General features: G+C 43.3%; 1 protein-coding gene across 3 annotated transcripts in view; it reads right to left on the bottom strand.

Moving 5' to 3' along the window:
• The window catches only part of ABCA1 (ATP binding cassette subfamily A member 1), a 138,251-nt gene extending 115,552 nt beyond the window's left edge, over nucleotides 1-22,699 (bottom strand). For 2 of the 3 annotated variants that reach the window (XM_032634674.1, XM_032634676.1), the window contains exons 1-2: nucleotides 22,637-22,699; nucleotides 1,412-1,574 (exon numbers count right to left, since the gene is read on the bottom strand). In XM_032634674.1, the coding sequence (XP_032490565.1) occupies nucleotides 1,412-1,477 (66 nt within the window). In that variant the 5' untranslated portion in view covers nucleotides 1,478-1,574; nucleotides 22,637-22,699. The other variant, XM_032634675.1, reaches the window with a different exon arrangement.
• Between the last annotated feature and the right edge of the window lie 559 nt (nucleotides 22,700-23,258).

Here is a 23,258-nt window from a genome sequence, read left to right as displayed (position 1 = left end):
TTCAAGCCTAAGTTTATATTTGTGTTTGTGACTGTGTTAGCACCTATATTTGTAGCAGACCAATAAGAAAGGCACAGATGCAAACGCAACTTGTGAATGATGAGATTGGACCAAATGAAAGCCAAATGATATCAAATGAAGGTCACTGGAAAAAATGATTGGAAAATTGAATCATTAGCACATAGTAATATAGACTGTCCAAACTCAAACAAATAAGCATTCACTACCATAGTCACATTGTTACCTATAATACGGCTTCATCTAAACAGTGTCAGCTGCCTTACTACATTAACAGTACTGGTTTTGCAATTTTGTTTGCATTTAATTTTTAAGTTTGTATGGGTCTTATGGCCTGTAAGAATAAGGGGTTTATATCTAGTTTCACATTCATATTTAAGTTCATATTTAAGTAACATTATACGTTCATATTTAAGTAACATTATAATAAAAAAATAAATTTAGTGAACAGAGGAGGACCTTGACATTTTTGTTCTTTTAAAGAAGGGCCGGCCAAGCATTAGTCTAGTTTCAGAAACACTGAATTAAGTTATATCCAAGATCCCTCATAGCTCTTTGAGTCTAAGAAAGATGAGCATTTCAGCTGCAGATGTGTTAAGCTTCATGAGGACAGCCAAATGGGGATGTAGGTTTAGAATTCAGGAAAAAAGGCAGGGAAGGAAACAGACATTTAGAAGCCTACTACAGAGAGGTGCAGCTAAACCCAGGAGACTGGACGGGATCTCTAGGAGTGTTCAGAGAGGGAGAAGCCAAGAGCTGATGTCGGAACTTCAGAGAGATCACTGGGCCTTATAGCCTTTATCTTCTCACGGAAAAACACCATTCACCTGAGAGTTAAAGATGGCCTTCTCGGGATTACTGAAAGGATCACCGTCCCATCCAGAAGTGAATGGCTTAGAACCCTCCACAGACATAAAACAAATCTCAGTTTTATATTCCTCCAGGCTTGCAGTCAAAGCTGACAGGAAAGAGTCCACACTGACACTAACAGATCCAGCCTTTGATCTCTAAGAGCTGGGCCACGAACTCACTTCATTTCCACTGCCCAGAAACTATTAGATGCTCTTGGAGAGCCAGGTGGCCCCCAGGGCTGCAGCAAAAGTTAAGAGGAAGATGGCAAAGGGGCAATTCTGTGCCAGATTCCGGAGGTCAGAACTCAGGCCTGGGTACTAGCACAAAGCAAAGCTATCATTTCTGCCTGGTTGCCAATCTGCCCCCTATGATAAGCGACAGGGCTCGATCCGGACCCTACACACAGTCCCGTGTCCACCGGGGCCAGATCCATTCAATCACTTTGAGAAAACGAAGAAGACTCCCTTTCCCCCCTCTTCCCCTCCCAACTCAAAATCAGGAAGAAAAGCATGGAAGGACCCCCAGAGAAACCCAGGCTTACTGTTTGTCTTCTTCTGAAAGTGAGGTTCTTCCACAGCAGCAACCTCAGCTGAGGCCAACAAGCCATGTTACCTCAGCCGACACCACAGAGCCTGCGTGAGGCTCGGGAGCCCGTGGAGGAAGTGGCCGGAGCTCACAGTGGGGACGCTGTGGCTGGTCATTAACTGAAAGATAAAGCAAGAGGGGAGAGCGCCGTCAGTTTTTGCTGCAAAGCTATACGCCAGTGAGGGCTGTTGCACCAGCCCTCTCACCTGAGCCCTCAAACCCAGCTCTGCCTCATGACTACTTCTGCATAAGGCATGAGTCCCCAACTTCTAGCCTTGGGGTCTCTGGTAAACAGGGATTCTGCAGGCTTTCTGGCAGTAGCCTGGGAGTGAGCCATTATTATCCCAATCAATTGAGCTCCACGGGTGTGATCATTTGGGAATGAAAAATGCACTTATGAAGGCAGACCTATGTGAGCAACCTTAGGTGGCCAAAACCCTGAGATTGCAAAGGGCATATTGGAATCCCAGAGACCTGCCTCCCTTCTCTAAGAAAATGCCTCCCCTCTCAGAAAATGTCAGCAGCATTTATAAATTTTGCCTTGAACCTGGAGTGACTTATGCTATTCCCTGAAATTTGCTGCAAACTACGTTTTCATCTAGTTCCAAAGTTGAGTCCTTCTGGTGATAAATGGCACCATCGATAAAGCAGTTTCCTAATCTGGAAAAAGTCACAGCGTGTCTTAGATGTGACGATGTCTTAGATGGTGTGAGTAAACACCAAGGAAATGCCACGGACACCTGGCTCCCAGGTGATGAGGACCACGCCAGTGCTGTGTGTGTGTGGAAAGACAACAATATCTCATTGAGAAAAACAAGGCAGCCAAGGCAGATGGAGAGCATCACCTGTGAAACTGACAAGCTCCCATTGTCCGGACATATGCACACTTCTGGCCTTGCTACACCTGCACCTGTACACAGGGCCCGCCTACTCCTTGTCAGTTGTCACAAGTGCCTCCTTGGAGGACTGTTTTGCCATCCTGGGGTGGGGGGTGGTTCTCATAAACAGGGGATACAACCTTCTGTGTGTCCCTGCTGCCCCCTCAACAATGGTATTCATTTAATACTGGAATAATCCCAGGTAGTCACACTAAAATTAAAGTTGGGGAAAGGGTGAAAAATGAAAACTGGAAGAAGGGAGGGATGCACAAGTCAAAGTTAGGCCCTGATGCTACTTCACAGTCATGAACCCTTAGCAGAAATCAGAAACCAGCTTTACCTCTAAAATGGCTCATTTAATCATTGTGGCCTCTGGTGGAGCAGAGGTGGGATATTAGGCCTGAGGAACAAACAGCAAAAACAGCTAAGAATGTGGTGCACTTGTGCATACAAAACCAAGTATTGCACTAAACGTCTGTGGGTCCAAACAGACCTCAATGCAAAGGGTCATCTACAGCAGGATTTTACTGTCTTGGTCCCCACCCCACAAGGACCTGGATTAAAAACTTCTACAAAAGAAGAGGGAATGGAAGGAGTCTGCAGTGTCTGAGAAGAAGGATTGACTCTACTATTACGTATTTTAATTCATTCATTGACAAGCCAACGAATCAGGGATTCCTCTGAAATCGTCAAGTCTTAGGACCTACTTCTTTTTTCTTTTTATTTATTGATGTATTTATTTGTTTGGTTGCACTGGGTCTTAGTTGCAGCAGGTGGGCTCCTTAGTTGTGGCTCTTGGGCTCCTTAGTTTTGGCACGTGGGCTCCTTAGTTGCAGCAGGCGGGCTCCTTCATTGCGGCTTGGAGGCTCCTTACTCGCAACTCACCGGCTCCCTAGTTGTGGCATGTGAACTCTTAGTTGTGGCATGCCTGTGGGATCTAGTTCCCTGACCAGGGATTAAACCTGGGCCCCCTGCATTGGGAGCGCGGAGTCTTAACCACTGCGCCACCAGAGAAGTCCCCCTATTTCTTTTCTTTATTGTTTGCTCAGCAAAACTCTAAATGGACACAGATGCCACCCCCCCCGAAAAAAATTCTCACTCCAAAAAGAAGAGTTAAATCAGCACTGTGTCCATCCACAATTTGTTGTTTAAAGATGGCAACTGGCCTCCAAGCGCTGAGAACCAGAATTCGATTGTGAGCTGCGTGCTTGCAATCCCAAATTATTTTGAAAGTGGCCTAGGACAAGGCTTGCATTCCAGAAACACAGAAATAAATAATTAGCTAGATTTTTCTCATGCAAAAGCTGCTCTCCAGGAATCACTTAGTTAATTTAGAAGCTACAAGAATCTTTTCAGATCCCCAAGGTAACAATGAGGAGGTTGAAACACACGTTTGTAATTTAAAAAGGAAAATTAACTTAGCAGAAAGAGAGCCTAGACAGGAATTAGGTCCGGCTTCCCAACTATGTGCCCTTGGCCAAATCTTTACGCTCTCTGAGCATCAATTTCCTCATTATAGAATGGGGATGACAACACCTACCTTGCATGCTATTCAGTGGATTCAATGAGACAATATAAGTATGTCCCCAACAAAGTACATGGCACACTGTAAGTGCCAAAGAAATGAGTTCCCTTCTCCCCACTTTTCTTTCTCTGGTCTATCAGTACCCTCTAACAGAGAAATGGTTATATCCTGTCTAAACAACCTTTTCTACTCCATTATTTCTAGCAAGTCCAATGTGGGTTTCCGGCAAAGTAGGAAGGATGAAATCAGAATGGCCTAGTGTTAGAGACCCCCAGGCCCAAACCAGGACACAGAATCCCCTCAATCTGAGTGGAGAATCTCAGAGGAAAAGAAGACACGCCTCTATAGAATGTTCACGAGAAGAGAACGGCCAGGAGGAGGTTTTTTGGAGAATATTTTCCTAAAGCAGAGTTTCTGGGTCTCCAGACATGGATTCCGGCCTCAGAGACCCTCCAGGAGACACGCAGAGAAGTCAGCGAGAAGTAGCCTGGAGCAGCAGTAGAAGGTCCTGCTCTGGCTTCGCTGGGTACCAACAGGCAGGCTTCTTGCCCCACTTCCCCTGCCCACCTTGACACAGCCCTCGGCCTCCTGCATAATCCCCTCCTCCCACCTCAGGACATGGTGACCACTGCTGGGAGCGATTTTGCCCAAAGAGGAGGGTTTGGCAATGCCTGAATTCCTCTGCTCAGGTAACTGAAGCCCAAGGGACATTTCTACATCAGTTTTCCAAGGAAGCAAACAAACAAACCAAAACCAAAAAGAAGGCCGTACTATGTACTAGATTTCTCAATGTTTCAAAGCTAGTAGCACACTCGCTTCTGCCCTTATGCACATTTCCAGTTACTGGCTGGAAAGGGTCCTACTTCACAATCACGGCCAGTCAATAGGGCACCCTCTTCTGGCTCCCGCGTGACCAAAACAGCCACTTCCCTGGGTTCCCTGCCTCCGGTCTTGCCCCCTCCATCCATTTATCACAGAGCAACCAAAGTTATTCCACTAAACCCAAGTTCCAGGTATGCCACTCGACCACTTAAAACCTCTGCCAGCACCCCACCGCCCTGAGGATAAAGTCCAGTCCTCACCTTGGTTTAGCTGGTCTCCCCGATGACTCCAGCCTCCTCTCTCACCACTCCCCACCTCCTAAACCAGGTCCCGCAAAACTACCCACGGCACCAAATGGACGGCCCTCTCTCCTACCACGGGGACTCCTGTGCGCTCCCGGTCCTGAAGCTGCTGCTCCCAGCACTGTCAGCCTGGCCAGCTCCTCAACTTTAGGATCCTGTCCTGACCACACTCGGTTAGGAGCCCCTCCTAGGTGCACCCAGGGCAGCCTCTGTTTTCGCTTGCATCGTTTCTGCCACTTTCTGAGTCCACAGGACCTCTTTCTTCATAGCAGTTTTCCCCAGCATGCAAGACAGTATCAGGCATAGAGTAAGCCCTCAGGGAATATTTGCTCAATTAATTAGCTACAAGATGGGCATGAGAAATAGGGATTCAGGATGGAAGGGTGGTGGCATTCCTGGGCCCGTGATAACTGGTTTCTCAAGCTTGATAAACTGATTCAGGCAAATTGTCCCCAGGGAGGGGGCTCTATGTTCACCACACACTTGTGACGGCCACAAGGACTGCTGAGCTTCCCAGGTGACTCCTGGGACATCTGGGAAAGTGTAACTCAATCTAGCTAGGCTTCCCACTAACAGGTTTAGCTAAGGCCCTCCCAAGGCCAGAGGAACCATGAATCTGCTTTCTCCCCACCTTCATGCCAAGTCCTAGGTGCTCCCTCTCTAGGTCTTTGCATCAGTCACCCAGGTGGATCACGCTTTGCCAAAATTCAACATAGTTCCATACTCTAACCTTTTTTGTACAGCACGACCTTGAGGAAGCCACTGTTCAAATCTTTGGCCAATTTTTAAAAAAAAAATTTCACTTCAAGTGCCACTAATCTTCTAAAATTATTAATACCTAGAGAATACCACAGCCTGCTGAACCATGACCTTCTCAAATAAGCGAAGATCATTAGTTGCAGAGAAATGCAAACTAAAACCACAATGAGATACCACTGCATACCCACTAGAACTACTGCAATTTTTAAAATTGCAAAGTGTTAGTATGTGGAGCAACTGGCGCTCGCCTACATGGCTTGTGGAAAAGAAAAACGGAACAGGCACTTCATAAAATACTCTGGTAGTTTCTTGTAAAGTCATACACAGACTTATAACCCGGCCATCCCATCCCAGGTATTTACCCAAAAGAAATGAGAGCATATGTTCACACAAAGACCTGTATGTGAACATCCACAGAAGTCTTATATAGAATAGCCAGAACTGGAAACAATGCAAATGTCCATCAATTAGTGAATAAATTAAAATGGAGTACTACTCAGCAATAAAAAAGGGCTACATTACGAATACATGCGACAGCATGGGTGAATCTCAAAAGCCTTATGCTGAGAGAAAAAAGCCAGACATAACAGACTACATACCGTATGAGTCTATCTGTATGACTTCCTGGAAAGGTGAAACAATGGGGACAGAAATCCTATCAGTGGTTGCCAGGGGGTGGGGGAGAGGACAGACCTCAAAGAATATTGAGTGATGGAAATATTCTATACCATGACTGTGGTAGTGGTTATACATATACTATATACATTTATCAAAACTCATCTAACTGTACGTGCAAAAAGGCGAAATGTAACTGTATGTAAATTATATGTCAATAATTTGATCTCCCTCCCCCCAAAACACTTGTGTTCTATGACAATAATTAACATAGTCCACAAGTCAAATCATGCCTTGGAAGACCTAAGTACTGCATAGTGTAAAGCCTGACTATTGTGTGATTCCCTAGGAAGGTAAATAGTGAATAAAATCTTCACCCCCTGTTCATTCCACAAACAACTGCAGCCTTAACTCTGCAAGGCTGCCATTAGCCACAGCAAACATTTACTGAATGTCTATATGTGCAGGTGCTGTTCCAGACACTGGAGATTCAGCAGTGAACAAAAGTGGCAAAGTTCCTGCTCTCATGGACCTTCTATTCTAGCAAGGACGTATAAAACAGACAAATAACAGTGTGTTGTTAAGGCAGTGGGTGATAGGAGTAATGAAGAAAAATAAAGCAGAGTAAGCAGGCAGAAAGTAACGAGGGGTGGGTAACTCCTTTCTTTAGTGAAATGAGAGTATGCCATATGCTACTGGCAAAAGGGTCACCAAGTGACAGCTGGGATCGTGAATCTTTTAACTTTTCCCTAAACCAAAACCTGAAATGTCAGACAGACTCAGTGATGCTGGCGAAAGAAAAAATATAGGTTCACAGGAAGCCTGCCTGGTGCCATGGGGGAAATGATGACCCCAGTCAGCACCTACTGTACTGCTCCCCCAACCCCCTTCCTCACCAAAACATTTGGCCCTTTTGAACTTCACATGTAAGTTTCAAAGAGCATGAGAAATATAAAGAAGAAAGGAGGAAAGAGGAAGAGGCAGACATGCTAGAAAGACAAGGTGGGAGGGTTTTTTCCCACTTAGTGAAATCAAATGGAAAACAGGAACTGCATCCCGTGACTGCCTTCTACCCTCCTGGAGCATTAAATCTGTCTACAGACACGTAGTAAGGAAAAAAAAACTGCACGTGCGTACGCTGCTACCTGAAACTCTTAGTTTGTGCAGTTACCAAGGGTTGGTTGGTCTTTTTCCTCCCTGCAAGAACGCTGTGAGCACGTGAGACTGAGTTTCTGTCAAAGGGTGGGAACCACCCTCTAGCCTGCTTGCTCCAGGACAGGACGGTCTCCAGTGGGGACCACACAGCCACCGTTTCTCACTGGAGCAGAAAAGTCGGCTCCACAAGGCAGAAGAGGACAACCTTGTGCAAGGCCAACCCCCAGCTGATAGAAAGAGCTCACTGTGGCTTTGGAGACCAGCTTCCACCACACCCCAATCTTATAGAGAAGCCAAGGCCCCCAAAAGCAAGTGGCCTGCCCAGGTTCACCCCCTAGAGTTAGAGCTGGCCCCCAGGTTTCTCAAGAAATAACTTGTCAACAACTGTTCCCACTTTCCCACTACTATATTCCTCCTACAATTCTGCTTCTTCTTCTGAACACATTTTTCCTATCAGTTCTACCCAAAGAGTTCATACACCGCAAATATGCAGTCAGCAACTAATTTTCGTCTTCTAAAACCAGTGGTTTTATGACAGCTATTTCTCTAAATTTTAAGCAAATAAATAAATAGATAGATAAATAAATAAATAAATGTGTGTGTGTGTTCTTCTTTGTTAGACAAATTTCCCCACAGTCACCAGAAGTGAGATAGAAGTTGAAATCTGTGACAACAGCGATCAGCATCTCTCCTGACAAAACTGTTTCTAGATGTCTTATCTCAATAAATAACTAGCCGTTAACAAAAGCAGGAGGTGGATTTACGGCAGGATTTAACTATATCACATATGAATTGTAGTAAACGTGTTGGCGGTAAAGCTCAACGAATGGCCTCTTCATGAGATGCTGATGCAAATGCAAGGATCACAGGTGTTGCTGCATCTCGTCTCCAGAGAGATGTAGAGGGTCCTGAAGAATGAAGATATGAAATCTGTAAGCCCACCAGAGCATGCTTGCTTGGAAAAGGTCTGTTCTTTAATTGCCTCTCTGAGTATATGTCTCTGGAACAGTAGCCACATTCAGGGAAAAGGCTAGTGAGGTTACTGACAGTCAGAAAACCAGGCTGGAACAGGCTCATTGCACCCATGACTGAAGACAGGACATGGCTGCCGTGGTGGAAGGAGGGGAGTCGCCCCATGGAGTCCCCCCGTGATCTCTCCCAGGCTGAGCCATCAGTTTTATTAAGGCTGAAGTTAATTTGACTGCCTCAGTTTCTTTCCTGGTCTCCAGTTGCCAGTGAGCTCTCTACCTGTAAGGTCGTTCATGCTAATCCTGAAATTCTACCCCCTCGCATTCCCCAACCATATTGCAGACCCACAAACTCAGTGAAACTGTCCTTAGTTGCCACTAGACCCTTAAAGGCCTGCAGAAAGGCCGTGGGCTGGTACTCAGTGACCCCTGAAACTGTGTTCCTACTTAAACCATAACATTTTAATACTCAAATTTAAGGAGAAAGAAAGATGTAAGAAATCCTCCAAGATAAAAGTCAAGGATAAAAGGAAGCCATTCTATCATTCTCGAAGATTCCTGTCATTCTAGAAGAGGCTCTGCTATCACAATACCTGTTTAAAAAATACAGATCCAATGAATTTTATCAATTCTAACAATCTGTAACTCAAGGGGATATTTTTTTAAGTACCAAATGTATCATACTTACTTGATTATTAGTAACAATAAGTTTATAGATAACTGTACATTCTTGTTTCACCCTGAAATATATATTCAATTTCCTGGACAAAAGTATTTGCTAATAGCTAATTTTCAAAATGAGAGTTATGACATGAATACATAAAAACGTACAGCTAGAAGAGATACATGAATACTGTACAAATCTGTAACGAGCCTTTGAGAAGCATAATTCCTCATGCTGTCAACAATTCTATTTTAAAGGAGATTCTTTTTGAATTTCAATTCAAAAAGAAAATAAGGGTAAATCTATTTCTATCATGTCACTGATATTTGGACAACCAAAGATCCTATTTATCACTCTCAACAGTCCAGTTGTTACCAGCTAAACCATCTCAGGACTTCTAAAACTGACAAGATCCAGGGTTTCTGAAAGCAAATCTGTCCTGTCCCCAAGTTCTTGTTTCATTGTTGTAGAATTATGGAGGAATTCTGACAAAATGTTAGAGATAACCCTTCTTCCCCTGCTGATTTCCACTAAACAAACACAGAGCAACCTTCAAAGGAAGACTTCAGCAAACAATACAACTATTTGCTTTTTCCCTGGTTGGGGATGTGTAGCATATAGGAAAAATGAACCTTTCTCCTAGAAATGAAATACCTGTCTACATTACATGTCATAGAAAGAAAAATTTTCTCAACTATAATCATAATGCCAAAGCAAGAGGGCCCTGCAGGGAAGGAACTGTCAAAGTCACAAACACCCTGAGTGATACAGAAACACAAGCAAGCCCACCTCCATGAGCAATCCTTTATTTGCGGAAAAACTTGACGGGATAATATTCCCTGTTGTTGGAGGAGGATTTTCCAAGAGAATTTTATGATAAAAGGCTTGGTGACTGTATCAACAAAACAACCACTTTGTTTGGTTTACATCTCGGAAGGGTCAACATCTTCAGATGTTCAACCTTCTCCCAGGCTAAAAAGTTTTTTTTTTTTGAATTTTTGAATTTGATTTTATTTATTTTTTTATACAGCAGGTTCTTATTAGTTATATCTATTTTATACATATTGGTATATATATGTCAGTCCCAATCTCCCGTAACAGTGCTCAAAGGACTTGGGGACAGACAAACCCAAATCCCTTCACCGCCTTCTACTTCCTGCAGTGCAGCAAACTTCCCCACACGTCCTTAACTCTTATTTTCTTGAATTAACTGGCCCGGTAGACAGAAGGGAGGTTTTGGAGTCAGAGAAAGCAGGTTTTGAATCCTGACTCTGCTCCTCACCTGCTCTGGGACCCTAGGGATTCTGAGTCCCTGTATCCTCTCCATTAAATAGAACAAATAATGTATATAAAATATTTAGCCAGTTCCTGGAACAAAGCAAGTATCCAGCCAACAGCAGCTATTTACAATGATTAGTGCTGCTGACTTCACAGCGTAAAGCATTCATCAAGGATGGGGCACAAAACGGGCAGTTTATTAAAGGAATCTCTTCTCCCTTCTTTGTCCACAGATGGCACGATTTCCCCCAAGGGCTTTTCCAGAACACACTGGAACTCTCTGCAGTGCCCAGCTCAGTGGGAGATGTGAAAGGGTTACGCTGGTATCCTCATGCCACTTCTGCCATTGTTGTACCATAAACCCCTGTTTGGGGACCCCACCACCCAGTTACACTATTCTCCCACTCTGGGGGCAGTCAGCTCCTCTGTTCCATGAAGGCCGCCGTCCTCCACATCTTTAGCACCCAGCACAGTTTTCTTCTCCAGCCCACTTCCTCCAGCCTCCAGGTCAATTACCTATTTGCAATCTGGGCCTTCTAATTCCTCCATCTCTTCAGCTCTCCCTACCACGTCCTCCAGTGTACCAACTTCTCAGGTGGTCCCTGCTAAACTGCAAGCCATGTGCAGCAAGCTACGGTGTCTCAACATCTTACCATCCTCTGCCACACTGAGCCCAGAGCCCAGGACCACTTGGTGCTCGGAAACACTTGGGGAATTTGAAAGCCTCTGAAGTCAGACCTCAGGGATGAGAAAAATTAGTTAAAGCAGGTTCACCACACTAACATGTCAGAAATGTCATTGAAATACAGGTTCAGGTAGCCCAAAACCATGACAAAATTTCCAGCTGTGTTCAAAGAAACACAGGTTAAATAGGAGTACATTTAGTTTGGTTTTCCCCAAAGCCACTCTAATTTGTTGAGAAGGACATTCATTTTCATGGACTTCATGTGAGCAAAGGAGAATCTGTAATTTGCCAGACTGAGGCGCTAGAACCCCTGTAAACGTGGCAGCAAACAAGTAAACATGCCAGCTAACAAGAGTACCTCCCCTAGGGGCTCAGCCACTAATACAGGACTGTCAGCATTGTTCAGGTGCCTTGAACTCTAAACCCAGAGGCTCAAGTCAAGAACTCACTCAGTGAAGCATATCAACACCTGGATATAATTTTTCCACCTCAACACTTTATTCCTTTTACTCTTGCCAAAACAAGTTATCTTATCTCCAGGCTCTTTTCCAGTTCTAGCTCGTAGAGTATGTGACCAAACCCAGCAACCTTCTCCAGAACCTCCTCTTTCACCAGCCAGCTCTGGAGACAGTGCAGGCACAGGTCATGTGTCCGAGATGCCTCTGTCCCTGCAGCCCAGTGGGGACCAGCTGACCAGGTAGGTGAGGATGTAGTCAGGACTCCACGGCAGGCACAGAGGTACAGGGTCTAAGCCCTGCCCTTCCAGCTTCATAAATGAACTTCTTCTCTATAACAACCAAAACAAACCACTTTGCTGGCTGCCTCGCTGAATTAAAGAGGAATAAGATCACAAGTTTAAACTCACCTACCTGTGATTCTGACAAACAAAAAATGAGGGATGTTATCCTTTTAAAAACAAATAATGGCAACATGAACTCCATTATTTGAGGTCCGGGAGGATGATCCCAGAGGAAAATGATCTCTATTATTCCAATATTATCATAATTTTGAGTATTCCTTCTAGAAAGTGCTACTGTCATTAAGATCTTCACAAATCAAATATTTTACGTGCCAGATAAAAAAGTGCTTAAGGAAAGATGAAACTAAACTATTGAGTGGAACTCCTGCTAGCCTCTTTTTTCAACTGCGGTTGACACTGGCATTTAAAAATGCACACATTCTCATCTCCCAAGCGACCGTGTGCTAAGTGTCTACATCAGGTGAGCACGGAGTCCCCAGTGGAGCTCCACCTGAGGACAGAGTGCCTTGCTGGTCTCTGCAGCCTCCAGGGGCATATCCACTCCCCTCAACGGAGGCCACTGGAACCTAGCATCAGACAGCCAAGGAGAAAGCCACACTGTGATCATGTGAAATGTGATTGGAGTTGGAAACTGGAAAATGGCACTAATTCCACTAAATTTGCAAATCCGGCAACAGGACTGACAACTGAATAAACACCACTTGACCAAAGGCTTTCTTTACCGTGAACTCAAGGTCCTTACTATAATTAACACAATCATTAAAGTTAAAAATAAAGAAAAAAGACCTGATAAACTGCCTTTAATCACAATTAATCCTAAATGGCCAAAATTAGCATAGGGTTTTTGTACTTTTGCATAAAGGAAACGGTCCCCAGGAAAGACTCAACCTTTAGGACTTCTGTGGAGTTTCCTTCTGATTTGAAAGAAAATCAGAAGGAAATTACAAGCAAAGAGCAATGTTTATTTAAGAGAGTGAGAAAAAAAAATCCAGTTGAAAAACCTATTAAGATTCAAATTGGACCAACAGACAGAATAAATGAGGTCAGTTCAATATTCAAAGATTCAGTGCCCATTGTAAGCTGAAAGGACAGACTTATAGACCCAATTTCTTTTTTCTCTCCTAAAAGGACACCGTAAATACTACCCTAAATTCTGGTACAGTAGCGAGAAGCCTGGATTAAAGAGGCAAGAAGCTAAGATTTTAAGTTCCAGTTACTGACTGCTGGGGAGTCAATTTAGGTAAGACATTCTACCACTCTGAGCCACAGAACAGAAAACAAGCTTTTATGATAAATAGAGTGGAGTAGAAGATCTTCTGAGTCTAAGAAAACTGCCTGGAGCTTGGGTTTCAGACACGAGTTTGAACCCCCGGCTGTGCCATGATCGAAGCATGTGAACCAGGAACCAATTATTTAACTAGTCTCTGTATCAGGTGCACCATGTGAAAAGTGGGGCAACCTCAATATTTCCCCAAATGCAGGAAAGCTACACAAGATGAATTTAAGCAGTACTTAAATTCCACGTAGAGGATTTTAGGGGATGGACAGGCACAGTATTAAACACTCAATCACACAATGAGAAAACATTCTTTTCAGCACTTCTTTAGCCTTTGTAAAAACTGTATTACATTAAGGAGAAAGTTTCTGTTTGATCTTCTCTTCAATGTCTCTTTAACACGTGCTTAATTTCCCTTTTTTAACAAAGTGAGAGCAAGTCTCAGAGTCAGTGCCTTTAGAAAGCAAGTTTATTTTATAGACAGACTGTTTAAGAAATAATTTGCTTTCATTCTAATTATTTTAAAAATTACCTTTTATTTGAGACAACTGATATCAGTTTTCAATTTAGAGAACCAATATAAAGTTAACTTTAAAAAATATATGTATTGATGATTACAAAAGTGTGAGTCCACTGAAATAATTTGAGGGCTTACACGCTGCCTACCGCAGGATCCAGTGAGGAGAAAATATGGTAATGCGGGGCAAGGCCTAGCCCACGCCGAGCTCATCTACCCACGGTCGAGGGGCAAAATTTCTGTCAGTGAGGAATCAGAGTAGAGGGTACAGTGCAAACAAAAGCCGACCACGAAACATGGCTGTGAGATTCCAGAACGATGAGAAGCCAAAAAATAGCAGGAAGGGGTTCTTAAAGTAGAAATCAGAGAAAAGAGGAAAACCCATAGAGGGAGAGTCAGTTAACAGATAGTTACTGAGTCAGACTACATGCTCATCACTGGTGAGAAAATCCAGAGCAGTGGATGCCTCTTAAAGTCCAGGACAAAGCCGTCAAAATGGTCAGTCTTATGTCGAAGAACCTTGAACGCCAAGCTAAAGATTGTCATGGTGGCAGATCCTTAAAGTCTTTTGACATTTGTTCGGCACCTAGTATTTACATGGTGTTTGAAAAATATTTGCTGAAGAAATGAATTTCAGTTTAATGGTATTTTTTGTACATTAGCCATAGACAGATACACACACACACACACATTTTTAAAATATTATGTCGTCCTCTTCCTTCCTTCGTCCAGTACCAGAAATCACACCTCACCCCAGCTAAGGTAAACTGCCACTTCCATCCCAAGACCCTGCATCTGGGAGTGGAGAAGAGTCTACAGATCAATCTAAAGCCATCAGTCTGTGGGACTTCCTCGGTGGTCCAGTTGGTAAGACTCTGCAGATCCTGCGTGCATGCTGCAACTGAATCCACATGCTGCAACTAAAAGATCCCACATGCCACAACTAAGACCTGGCACAGCCAAAATAAATAAATAGAGATAGATAAAGAGATTTTTTTTTTTTTTTTTAAATAAAGCCATCAGTCTGGGCCTTTACATTCTCTCTGCCTTTCCCAGGGAAGCTGCTGCTTCCATCAATGCTACCTTTTATGTCAAACTTGGATCATCTAAACACCAGATCCAACTGAATTCAAGCTGTCATCCCCTTGGGGACTTGCTTCTTCAAGAAAACAAGCTTGGCTTGACTCTTGGCAAAAACTATTCCCAACCTGGCATCCCACAGAAATTTTGCAAAGCAAGTGTAAATAGGGATATGAAACCCAAACAACTTCTTAGCAGTTCCTTCCCTCCTCCCATGCCTGCCCCAATCCTGAAAACTCTTGCTTCTTTTGTTTCCCCTTCTTCTTCCTTCTAGTCCTAATCTACTATGATCTATGAAACAACTAATTCAGAGCAATGCTTTAGAAAACTTTGTGTCTTGCCCATCTACCCCCAGAAAATCTTCTGAGATATTTAGAAATATTTTCATAAGGTTAGTCCAATTCTCATCCTTTCTTGGAGGATGAATGAGTCTTAAAAGTCAGCTTTTTTTTTTCCTATCATGTATTGGCTTAACAAGACTGCAATGTAAGAAGCAAAACCTACACTCAAAATGGAGATGTCCAGAATGGAGAGTCCAAATGAACATTTTCTTTCAGAGAGATTCTCCAGATGCTGAGTCAGAAATGAGACAAACGTCTCACTGTGTCTCACTACATCATGTTTGTTCCACTGAAATTTATTGAGATCAACCAACCCCTCCTTCCCTTGCATTTTGGATGAAACTCCCCTTTTGGTTCCATGATTCAAGTCTTCATCCACCTAATGCAGGGTAAATAGACAATTCCAACATCCTCAGGCTTCTACCTTCCTCTCCTCCTACCATCTTCTTTTCTTCCATCATCACTCTCATCAAAACACTCATAAAAAAAAAAACCAGAAACAGAACAAAACAAACAAAAACACTCTTTAGGCATTCCCCTGGGTATTTCCACTCCACCTCTCAAAACCCACACGATCTGTTACTCTAATGCTAAGCCTGTCCCTCAGGACATTTCTCTGGGCAGCTCCAATCAAAGAATCATCCTTTTTCCTGACTACAGACATAGAGTTAGAGGACGTAAAAACTTGAATAGCTCTTTAAAAGTCATGTACTCAGCCTCTTTCATCTCATCAACCAAGAAACTATATCTCAGAAAAGTAAAATGACTTGCCCAGGGTCACATGACTCCTTAGTCTGTTTCTCAAATTACATGTGGAATATAATTACGTCAAATTGTATGTAATTATATGTAAAATTTGGAGTGTACATGCCTGTGTATATTTTTTCTTTGGAGAGAATCACAGCTTTCATCATATTCTCTATGTAGTCAAAAATCCTCTCCCAATAATTGATAGCCACTGATTAGTTTTTTTTTTTTTTTTTTTTTTCAGTAGGCGGGCCTCTCACCGTTGTGGCCTCTCCCGTTGCGGAGCACAGGCTCCGGACACACAGGCTCAGCGGCCATGGCTCACAGGCCCAGCCGCTCCGCGGTATGTAGGATCTTCCCGGACCGGGGCACGAACCCGTGTCCCCTGCATCAGCAGGCGGACTCTCAACCACTGTGCCACCAGGGAAGCCCCTGATTAGTTTTTTATATACAAAATTCTTCCTAGGAAGTGTCCCGGACTAAACACCAGTTATCATAAAACATCTTGACTTCAAGACTAGCCAAATAAAATGTTCTGACTTCCAAATGCTTCTTAGAAGTTGGATTTGGCATAGAAAATGTTGCAGTTCTAAACAAATACACACACACACACAAAAAGAATAAAAGAAAAGATCCTATACATAAAAGGTTATTTTGGGTTTTTTTTTTAAACTAAATGCTATTTTTAAGTAATTAAATTCTAAACTACTTAGTGAATTATCTCATTCTTATTTTTAAAAAATAATGTGCAAATAGAAGTAGTTTAATGTGAAATGTCACAAACTACAGCACTTTCTCAAATCACAGCTGCCTCAAGAAGAGAAATGAAGCTGAATGGAGTCAGAATTGTTTGCTCTACAAGTAAACTGGCCTAGGTACATACTAATATTTCTCAGTCTGTCATAAACCTAAACTTAACTAGAGTTTTTCCTCATATAATTCTATTTCTAGACTACATGAATTTAAAACATTTTATAAAATGTTTTTTGTTTTTTCAGAAAAAGAATCTTTATTTCCAAATGAGCAACTAAACACACAATGGACTCAAATGGCATGTTCCTAAAATTTTCAAACCAAATCCATTTACAAGGCACAGCTTGTCTTGGCATATTTCTGATTTCCTTAGTAAGCACCTTGGTATTACATAAAGGCACTATTTCATACCTACTATGATCTACTAAAAAAACAAGCACTTTCTCATCAACACACTTTTTTCTACTTTGGATCAATACCACTTCAAAGTTTTTTAGATTTTACCAAGCATTCTAAGCCTTTTTCAATATTTTCCATTGACAAAAAAGAGGTTTTTTTTACTTCTTTAGTAATTAATACTGTTAAATCTGATAAAATCTTTTTAGTTTTAGATAACTTCACATAAAATGTCCCACATTTTGAAACATAAAGTATTTCAGCCTTTTCAAGTTGTCCAGGTTTTAACTCTTCAAAAGGAATATTTATTAACCAGCTGTTGGTAGGATGGTTGAAGGAGCATAGAACTTTCATACCATTTGGTCGTCCTTTCTTCATTTCTTTATCAATAGGGCTCACCTTTTGAGAGACCTTAGGCATTTGCAGTACTGTTTCTGTAGTTTCGAACATGCTCTCCATTTAAATAGTTCATTAATGACACATTTTTCATCACAAATTATATTTACTTCCAATTTCTGTTCATGCTTTTTCAAAAACTCACAAGAAACTGTTTTATTACTTACTCTTGAAGCAAAATAATCCACAGTTTTGCTGTCCCATGTTTCATCAGGTTCATTCCACTTTACTCCACTAAGGAAAGAATGAACTCCTAGCTTTTCTGTGATTATCCCAACATTTCAATTCATCTTTAGAATATAGAAAACCAACATTAGTTCCCCATTCTCTCTGACTTGTTTAAGTCAGCATTTATTGAATCCCCTTCCATATCAAGGAGGGTGAATTAAGGACTAGGAGAATGAATCAAAGCCCTCCTGGAGAAGCATACGCTCAAGAAGACGACAAATAAATGTGAACTATAACAACAACAACGAAAACAACAACAAAAACACAATTAAACCCATGACATGAATAGTGCTGTGATCCAATCCTATGGGAGCAAAAAAGAAGGGGATAATTAATTTTAACTCTGTGTTGGCAGGAAGGTGTGAATTCAGGAGAGCTTATGAGAAGGATGGCATTTAAATCAGGTCTTAGAGTAGATTTTCAAAATGGAAAAAGACAGGATTTCAAATTTTCCTTTGTTTTAGGAACCAAGTCTGATGCTCCTCAGAGTAAATGATCTTTGCTTTAATACAGCTTATCATCTCAACAGAATGCAGAACAACCAAAGGCACTACCTGAAAGCAATTTTACATGTGAGATTTTCTTCCGCTGGCTTCAGATATTTCAAAAATGTGCGTCTTTAACAGCACCTATGCTGGTTACCTACCCAGGGAACTATTTGCAGCTGGAAATATCCATACGAAAAGTGAGACTCATTATTTGCCTTTTGCTAGTATTTCATTTGTCAAAACTCTGATATTTTAATGAAGTCCTTACCCTGCTATTAGTAAATTCATGGAAACCAGACTGCCTGGGATGCAGCCTCAGCTCCACTACTTACTTACAAACTCCATGATCAGGCTACTTACCCTGTCTATACTTCAGTTTCCCCATCTGTAAAATGAAGATAGTAACAGAACCCACCTCATGTGGTTCTCATGAGAATGAACTAAATTATTACATGTGAAATGCTTGAAACAACACCCAGCATAAGGTAAATCAACAATAATGTAACTTTTTATCAAGAAGAAATCTTTCCTAAGAGTTTATTTCTAAGGTGCTACACCAACTTAATAAGAAAAAAGAGTTTCCCAACCTATTTCACTTTTATTAAGCTGACTTTGAAACTGTATGTACTTTCAGAGAAAGATGCCTTAAGAAAAGGCTAAATTTGATTCCTAGACTGTAATGGCAGTAACAGAAAAACGGTTTATTTCAGAAGGTCCAAGACATAATTAGGGGTAAAACAAGCAGAAGTCATATTGTACAATAACCAATTTTAAAAATTCACCAAAATTAAGATTGACAGCTAACTAATAGTTCTCTTCCCTTTTTCTCCCCTTTTATTTATTTATTTATTTTATTTATTTATTTGGCTGTGCCGGGTCTTAGTTGCAGCATGTGGGATCTTTAATTGTGGCATATGGGATCTAGTTCCCTGACAGGGGATCAAACCCGGGCCGCCTGCATTGGGAGCTCGGAGTTTTAGCCAGTGGGCCACAGGGAAATCCCTTCCCTTTTTCTTTTGTTCCTTATCCTTTTACAGCCAAATCCTCTGTCTATCCATTTTCTATGCATCACACAGGAAAAGATTTCGAGATCATCGTAGACCTACTCACAAATACTTGACTAAAACGAGAGTAAATTTTTCATTTTAAACCAAGTAAAGAATTAGAGTTGAGCAAATTTTATTGTCTATCCTTTCCATGGTGTTGCAATCCCTACACAACCAATGTCCCAACAAGCTGAAAAGAACTTGTCTGGCCCACTCATAGCAACAAGGGAAATATAACACAGGCTGCAGATTCTGATAAAGGCTAGAGCAGATGAATATACCGGAACTCAGCAAGCATCCTCACAAAGTGCTCTGCCCATGGCAACTGAAATTGTACCACCTCACTGCTTAGTGTGGGAGTCAAAGAAATCTGGGGCTCACTGGCTGGGTTCAAAACTTAGCTTTGCCACTTGCAAGCTGTGTGGCTGGGGACATGTTAGTTACCCTCTCTGTTTCTCAGTCTGCAAAATAGGGATAATAAGTGGATTTGTTGTAAAAATTAAAATAGTATTTGAAAAACATTTGTATCAGTACTTGGCACCTGGTGCTATTTAACAGTGTCTATTAAATAAATATTGCAATAACTTTGGCACTTATGATTAGTTCCACATGCAAATATGAGGGGCAGTGAAGCCCCTCTCCCAGAATAGTTAAATTAAAACAAATTTTCAGCAAGATCTTTAAAATTTGATACTGAGGTAATTGACCGTAAGGAGCATTATACTTTCATTATTCCTTTAACATCCAGATAGTAAATAAAAATGTATTTGGATTCGAGAGTATTTTAGAAATGTAAAAATCACATATATTGGTGTTTTCTAGATTCTAAAAAAAGTTCATAATTAAGGAGTCTAAGATAATGTCCATTTATCTTAGGGGCTAAAAATTAAAATAGCAAAGATATTTACAATCACTCTGAATACAGCATAAGCAACTTGGTTTATGGGAAGGAAGATCCCCTAAAAAAATTTTTGATGGAAAAATATTCCAACTGCTCTCCATATAAGGTAAATACTACAGAAGATAATAAAAAGCTGTGTTGCTGAGTTTCATTCGGTTTCATTCATTTTTAATAACGTAAGCATTAAGGTTTCCTAGAGCAGAGGTTGAAAACAACCAATCCTTAATCACCCTTTTCCAATCCTAAGCTACTGTCTTACACTGTCTCACATGAACTGTAAATATTCTCTAAGTCAAAAGGTGTCCAGGGTCCCTTACAGGCCTCTATTTAGATGTAAACTGAGGGTTGAGATTTCAAATGCTCATCTGGAGGGGAGACACATATCACAGGTATTCCCTTCACAATCAGATATGTCATTCTGAACACTAGGCTGGTCCCTGCAAGGCGGCTAATGAATTACTCTGAGTACAGTAGAAATTCTTACCCCTTAAATGAACTGTGGTCATCGAAGCCTGGTCACTCTGATTCTACTGCTTTTTCTCAAGTAAATACTAATGTGTTCTGTGTATCCAGTGTTTTCCCAAAACTCTATCATAAATTACTGCATAAAGCATTAAAGCTCCTATAAAAGGAGCACTTGGGGAACAAGCTGACAATGAAAACTTTGTACTTGAAAATTATTATACCATCAGAAGAGGTTCTACTCCAGAAACTTCTCCATGCTTTCACACTTTCTTGCATTTGGGAGAAATGCCTCAAGAGAAGGATATGAACAAAAGAAAGCCTCCGTTAATTTGTGGTAGGTATGAGGAAGATGGGCAGAAATATTAATAAAAGGGGAAATGAGAAACTAAGTACTTTTTTAGTTGGGATTTAAATTTTGTCTGAAAAGCAGATCAAAACTTGGGTTTGAGTCCCAAACTATTGTTAAAAGAACCAGAAAAACTCTGCTTTTGAACTTGCAAAATTTTGTGAGGTGTTCTCTGTGGGGAGGTGGGGACCGGGCCTTAGAAAGTGACTTGCTGATTTTCATCACCAAAGAATTTTTTTAAATATCAAATTTGTCCTCTATTATATTAATGTATATACTACTCGCTCAGTTTGTTGTGTCACTGAAAAGTGTTGGTTTCAAAAGCTGATGGTATCGCTTTTGTAGTGCTGCATTTCTTTCTCTCTCCCTTTTTCTTTCTCTCTCCTTATTTTCTTTTATCTTGTGTATTCCCTTCTTTTTGATAAGTGTTGAAAAAGAGGCACCTACACACAACCCTGGCACTGGCCCACACCCCAAGAACCTTCCATTTAGCAACGCTCTGGGAGTTGGGAACCATTGTAACAAAACAGAACCAGACGCGCTTTCGCCTGTTCCCCAGGTTTCCTCCCAGTATGCAAACACCCGTCTTCACTGCATCTCGGTCAGGAACCCTCGATCGACAACGCCTCGTACAGCCCGGCCTCACTCCGGCCAAGGAGCCGATTCCCAGGCCACCCGGCCAGGAGGCGCTGTGGATCAGTCCCCCCGTGGCCACCCGTAGCCGGCGCCCAGCCATCCCTCCCCCCACCGCGGAGCGCAGCCCGCCAGCGGAGCTGCGAGCTCTGCACCGCCCGCCGGGGTTACTCTCGGTCATTCCGCTACACCATCTCGCCCCAGCTTCCCCATCCGTGCCCGGCCTGAGGCTGCCCCAAGAGACAAGCAGCAAAGGGCAGGAAGATGGGAGACAGGGGAATGGGCACCTCAGCTCCAGGTTTCCTCAGGCCCTCCTTCTAAGTCTAACGTTTTTTAAAGAAACAGAACTCTCGTCGCCCCAGCTGCGTCAGGAAACAGCTCCGGGGAGCGTACGGAGACCGTAGAAAGGACCCAAACAAAGCCCCCGAGGCCTCAAATGAGCACTAGCGCTAGGGACCCGGTTTGGTGCACCTCCCAGTCGCGTTCTTGGAGAACAAGAACGCGCCGCTCCAGTCCGGGGGCGCAGGGGACCGATCCTCAGACCAGAGTCCAACTAGCAAGAACGGAGTGGAGACTGAGGACTAGCATTTGTCCGGGTGGGCGCCGGCCGACCCGCAGCCAGAGAGGATTCCAGCCGGCTCAGGCGCTTCCAAACAAAGGGAAGAGCTCAGTGCCAGACCTGCCACTCTCCCCACTCCGGCTGCAGCGCCCCCAGCACCACCAGGAACCCCCGATTCCACTGCGCCCCAGGTACTGCGCTCGGGTCTCCGCGCTCAAAGATGCTCCCCGGGCTCCACCGCCGGGCGAACCCTGAGCACAGCGGCGCCGCGTCTTTAGGTTGCCAGAGCTCGTCCTAGGACGTCCCCCCCCATTTACGCCCCCCCCATTTGCGCTGCAGGAGGTGGGGACGTGGGGGGGTTCGGACTAAAGTCCCCGAAACCCAGCGCTTCCCAAAGTCTCCTCGGCCCTGAAACAAAACAATAACCCCAGCCCAAGTTTCTGGAGAGCCTCTTACCTGTTTGCCACTTTTTGTTTCCGGCTCTTTCCCCCACCCCTTGAAAAACCCTTCTGGGAAAGAAGTGGGGGAAAGGGAGCAAAGCGCCGCCAGAAATGGGCTGTGGCGGCGCTGGTCACGCGGCGCCCCCTGTTATGCCCACCTGCGCCCGCGGAGAGAGGTGTCGGCGCCGCTCCTCCGGCCCCGGCCGCACTCACTCTTCCTCAGAATTACCGTGGTTTTGCCGCGACTAGTTCCTTTTATAGATTCCGCTGCGCTGAGCGCAGGGGTTACTATCGGTCAAAGCCTGTTCTCTCCCTCCTTCCCCGCCCCCTTTCCCGGCCTCTGTTTATGTAGTTCAGTCACTCAGCAGAAAGCACGTGGAGCCGCGCCCCGCCCCTTAAACGGGCGACGTCCTGCAGCGCGCGGGGTTGGGGGCGGAGGGTGCTGGTGGGGGTCCGCGTCCCTCGCCCCTTCCGGGACGGCCAGCCCAGGACCAGCGGCAAACGCAGGGCTTGGGCCTGCGCCTAACAGAGACTCTTATCAAGGTTCAGGGCAGCCAACAGCACAAGTGGACATCGCTTCCTCTAAACTCTTGCTTTCAGCAATTTTTGTTTCCTTTGTTCATTTACTCAGTCAGAGGGACTTAGGGGGCGGAGGGAGGAGGAGGAAGGGGAAGAGACCGCGAGGCTGCAACCCCTCGGGATGCCAACCCTTTAGTCTTTTTTTGCCTTTCAAGTGCGCAGGGTGTGGGAGAGGGTGGATAGTCCTCTGGACAATTGGCT

The sequence above is a fragment of the Phocoena sinus genome, chromosome 6 (genome assembly GCF_008692025.1).
Source record: "Phocoena sinus isolate mPhoSin1 chromosome 6, mPhoSin1.pri, whole genome shotgun sequence".
NCBI lineage: Eukaryota > Metazoa > Chordata > Mammalia > Artiodactyla > Phocoenidae > Phocoena > Phocoena sinus.
This window is presented reverse-complemented; position numbering and strand designations above follow the sequence as displayed.